Raw genomic sequence first — 4,758 nt, 5'->3', positions numbered from 1 at the left:
CTCCCCATTCATTTCGTGTCCGAGCTACCAAGTAAGCCGGTGCCAACTAAACTGTCGTCTGTCCACAACAAGGGATGTATGGACCAGTACACCGGGGTAACCCGCCTACTCGTCTCGAAAGATGTACTGGATTATTGTGGCAAGAGTGATCAGAATATAGATATGTAGAAGTTTTACCTATCATCGTGGGTTCATGTGACAAAAGGACAAAAAACAACAATATAAACGTATTTTCTTCCAAGAATAAGTGTACAATTTTAATACAAACTTCAAAATAGTGTTAATATCATTCTTGCAAATATAAACATTACTTTTCTCAATTCTGCACCAGCTAGCCTATAATATAACTGTACACAAATACAGTTATTGCACAATTGTTGTAACTTAGAAAATTATGGAATCGATATTTGAATACAGTAACAATAATTATTGAAAAATGTTTATGTTCATCTAAGTATTCATTGTGGAAATGTAAAGTCCCAATGAAACCGAGGATTTAACCACCAGTTTTAATGAACATTCGAAAGTTTAAGATTAACAATCTGCCATACAAATTATACTTTAATCAATATAAAAATATAACAGAAACTACAAGGTTTACTATATAACGCTGATGAAAAAACCTGCATTGATTGGTACTGTATACCAATAATATGAATAGATTATATTTTCAGTCGATGCTGATTGTCCAAATCCCTAAAATTCTAAGCAACCCACATTCAAGTATGATTCTCAGTAGGTTTTCATGTTACACTACCGCATGTGTTTTCCCAGAATAGGTGTTTGCCGTTGTTGCATAATTGAAATAGTCATCAGCTCTTACAAATCAAGAGACAAAAGCAGTTTAGAACTGAATCAGTGTTACTGACAAACGAGTAAGTACATTTTGCCACTGGGCAACCTTCTATAAAACACAATTACGACACAGTTTAAATACATTCCTCTGATTAGGAATTCATGATTTACAGTAGTTTTCCTTCGTCTCTGACCAGCACTTTGTAGTTATTAGTCACTTTCCTCTTATTTTACTTACAAGGGATAAAGATTAACTGTGCACGCTTTTAGATCAATCCGCTGACGTTAAACGTCGGTATACTGTATATCAACGATAATACTTTTATAGAAAATAGTGCAACATTTTAGGAAATCTATAAAACAAATGACAAAAGTATGAATATAATTTCCAATGTTACGTTTGGTTATGCATTAGATATTTTAGAAATGGTTAGTATACTCGTTGGAAATAGATATGAATGTATTATTGTATAATACTTTGAGCTTCGATATATCATGACCGTACAAATTTTTTACTCTGTTGTTATGCTCATTTGAATAATAGATGGTTTATGGCATAACAATTTATTGATTGCGCCCTCTATTGTCAATACTTACATTAACTAGGATTTTATGATTGGAATAGTTTGAAGCAGTTCTTGTAATAGGTGATCCCTGTCAGAGAGAAACAATTTATTCTCCAATATATGAGTTTGTTAGACTGGCAGTAAGACCGATCAATCCAGTTAGATTGTACACTAATTTCAAACTTAAACCACAATGCTCAGGCAGCAATGTTGGTAGATATGGATTACACCGCAGACATACTGCAGCTATTATATTGTTGATGAATCATGGTATTATACATTATTTGTTTAATGTCATACGGAAGACAACTGGGACACAATTCTTACCAGCTGTTGTGTTAAAAAGAAGTTTGTAAACGTATCTGTTTAGTTACAAACTGGTAAATTGTCGGACGAATCTAGAAAACTTAAAATATAATCAAACTATTGTTCTATTATTATCAATTCCTACTTTTTTTCCATTTCTTAAAAAAAATTATATAAAATTTCTGATTTGAGCAACGATTATTGTCACTGTACCTCACACTCTCACGTACTCTTTTTAAAATCTTATTTTATCAATAGAAAAGTATACTTTACCACTTACCCGAAAATATTCAAAGAAATAAGAAATTTCTTTGTCGTTTTTAAATTCTACACAAATCCCTAAATTCAGTAATCAAAATATTACAATCATTATATATGAATATGATAAAAAAATATCGAAAAATACAAATAGACAAGAAACCTATTTCCATACGAAACAAAATGGATCGAAAATACTTAACGTTTGTGTATATTTATCATATATCTTTTTTCGCTGTATGGTCTAAGATATCATCAGAAGAGACAAGTTGTTGTGACAATTATGATAACTACCAAAGTAATCTTGATACTTTCAATTGCCAATACGCTAAGTAGATAATTATCAATTTGCGGCAACTAGAGGGTGCTGCCCATAGCGACCGTTGAATGATCCCTGAAAGTTCATAGCATCGTAAAATACGCGGTTCGGTTTCACAGAAGGCGCAATCGGTCTGGTTTCATAACCATAACTTGGAATTTCTTCAACTCTTGGAAAAAATGGATCTGCCCAGCAGTTGTATGTGTTATCGTGTCTTGGCATAGGTGGAAGCCAATCCCGTTGTGAAGTAAAGTTATTGGGAACTCTTGGATAGGCAGTGCCATTGTTCAAGCCATTGCGTTGTTTGAAATACGCGCCAACTTCGGTGGGGGATTGACGCGGAGGAAAGTTGCTTCGCTTGCCGGAATTCTTCAGTTTAGTTGAGCCAAATTTGGTTTGTGCAAACATTGCGGCAGTGAAGAGATGCTGCGATTTCTGAGGCGCCCTTATGTAATCTGACGTTGGACTAGTATTAGGTCGACTGAGCAGCATGGTCGTTGGAGAAGGAGATGTTCCGAAGCTTGAAGTTGGTGAAACAGGAGATAATGTAGACGACACAGGCGACAATCCTAAAGAAAGATTATTCATTGATGATGCAAGCGAATCAATCGGTTTAAAAGTTGCTGCATCTGGATTGAAAGCAAAGCGGGAGGAATCGGCGTGGCTAGCAACTTCATTGTCTGCTGCCGCGTTGTCAATGCCTTCATCGGGGTGATGATCACTGTAGAGAATTTGCGTGGAGCCTTTCTCTCCAATTCTATAAGAGACCTCACGGGGGTCAATCCATACCATCAAATCATTTGGTAGATTAGCAAGTATCTCCTCAACTTTAAGTCCACTTTTTCTGCTGGCAATATCAACCGCTGGATCCAGTCGGGAGGATTGGAATTTCAGACATCGATAAGCAGACCCTTTTGTCGGTCTCGATGGGTACCAGTGCCCTTGGAATTTTTGGTCAAGTGCCTTTTCAAGTTCGAATCCAAAACCATCAATGCGTCGTCGCGGTAATTTGTTGTACAGATACGAGCAGACAAACTGTACAGCCACTTGTAGTTCGCTATTCATGATAGACACTCACTGTGATCGGTTCGTAGCAACTCCACGTCTGTAAATGAAATGAGATGAAAATAATCATTACTATTATAGATACCAACGTACAGTCGTTTCAGTGAAATTGTGACATGTGACACCGAGAGAATCTCTCCCATTGGACAATTGCCAAGACCTTCACTAGTCGTAATTAGCTGCGTATGTGCACAGGCTGTCTTTCGTGACGTCAGCAACTCGCTTGCGTATCCGGCAACCTTTCCAGTGCTCTGTTTTCAGACTACCCATATCATATTCGACTTCCCAAGCATTCAATACGGACGCAAAATAATTAAGTTGCATGCATGTATATTTATTTCTATGCATTTACTGAATCTACACAGAATTTTTTGTAATCGGTTTTATTTAATATACCTACGCAGAGTCGCTCCTTCCTGCGCGTTTTGTGACTCATTACCATGCAAAAATATATATCATAAAAAGGTCGCGATTGGCTTGGAATGGATACATTTATTTTACAACACTGACGTTAACATCCACTCTATACTATATGAATAGGAATAGCTCTCACGTAGGGCTATTTTGTGAAAATAATAGTACGCAGCATTTCTTATGCATAAACATCACGTGAACAGCATCAGAACACAACAAAATATATAGATTATCCTTGAACTATGTGGAACGGTTTTAATTTCATAATTATCTCATAATTGATTACGTAGGCCTATATTTTTTAAATTTTGCTCAGGCTTAACAATAAACAAAATTATAAGTTTATACTTATCGCTATAGGCTATTACTTATATTTTAAATAGATAGAGCGATACAGCATAGGGGGCCTATAAATCATTTTTGTGTTTTGTTACGGTATTCATTGTTCCGCATTAAATTAAAAATGACTCTGAGCGTCTCAGATTCTATAAAAATCTTTCTTTTAAACTTTTCTAATTAATACTTGAATTTTTCATGATGTGTAATGTTTTTTGATTGTTTTTTCATCTGTCTATTAGCAATAACAAGTGTTTGTTTGTATCTACAACATGTAAATACGGATAATTTATGGTTATGCAAAATTGGTATTAATAGGCGACGAACAATGCAGAATACAAACACCGAACATAAACTCCATAATATTTATGATATAAATATATATTTTAGCGATACATCAATGTCAACCGATGAAAGCTCTATTAATTATGTATTGCATTCGTTTTTAAACACCTATCGATGGAAACTGCCCGTGAGATGTGATTTTGGAAATTAGCCTTTTGTTAGTAGAATCGCATTCTGTCCATTACATCTAATTATAGAACGCTGACGACAATCGAGGCAAGGTGAACTGAAATTAAAACTCACGCGAAGACCTGTTATGACGTGCATTAAACGGTAGCTCGTATCAGTAACATTAAAAATATTTTTATTTATAAAGTCTTATATAGCAAATGTAATCATTCATTCTTTAAATAT

The 4,758-nt window shown here is 35.1% G+C and overlaps 1 protein-coding gene across 1 annotated transcript in view; it reads right to left on the bottom strand.

Moving 5' to 3' along the window:
• Nucleotides 1–230: 230 nt before the first annotated feature.
• Nucleotides 231–4,758, bottom strand: part of LOC117109777 (protein Tob2-like) — a 13,660-nt gene continuing 9,132 nt past the window's right edge. The window contains exon 2 of the mRNA XM_033252193.1: nucleotides 231–3,349. Coding sequence (XP_033108084.1) covers nucleotides 2,269–3,309 — 1,041 coding nt within the window. The 5' untranslated portion in view covers nucleotides 3,310–3,349 and the 3' untranslated portion in view covers nucleotides 231–2,268. The remainder of the gene's footprint in view (nucleotides 3,350–4,758) is intronic.

This window comes from Anneissia japonica, unplaced genomic scaffold (genome assembly GCF_011630105.1).
Source record: "Anneissia japonica isolate Jap-2015-1 unplaced genomic scaffold, ASM1163010v1 scaffold334_len275345_cov169, whole genome shotgun sequence".
Classification (NCBI taxonomy): domain Eukaryota; kingdom Metazoa; phylum Echinodermata; class Crinoidea; order Comatulida; family Comatulidae; genus Anneissia; species Anneissia japonica.
Note: the sequence above shows the minus strand (reverse complement) of the source record. Positions and strands in the feature narration are given on the sequence as shown.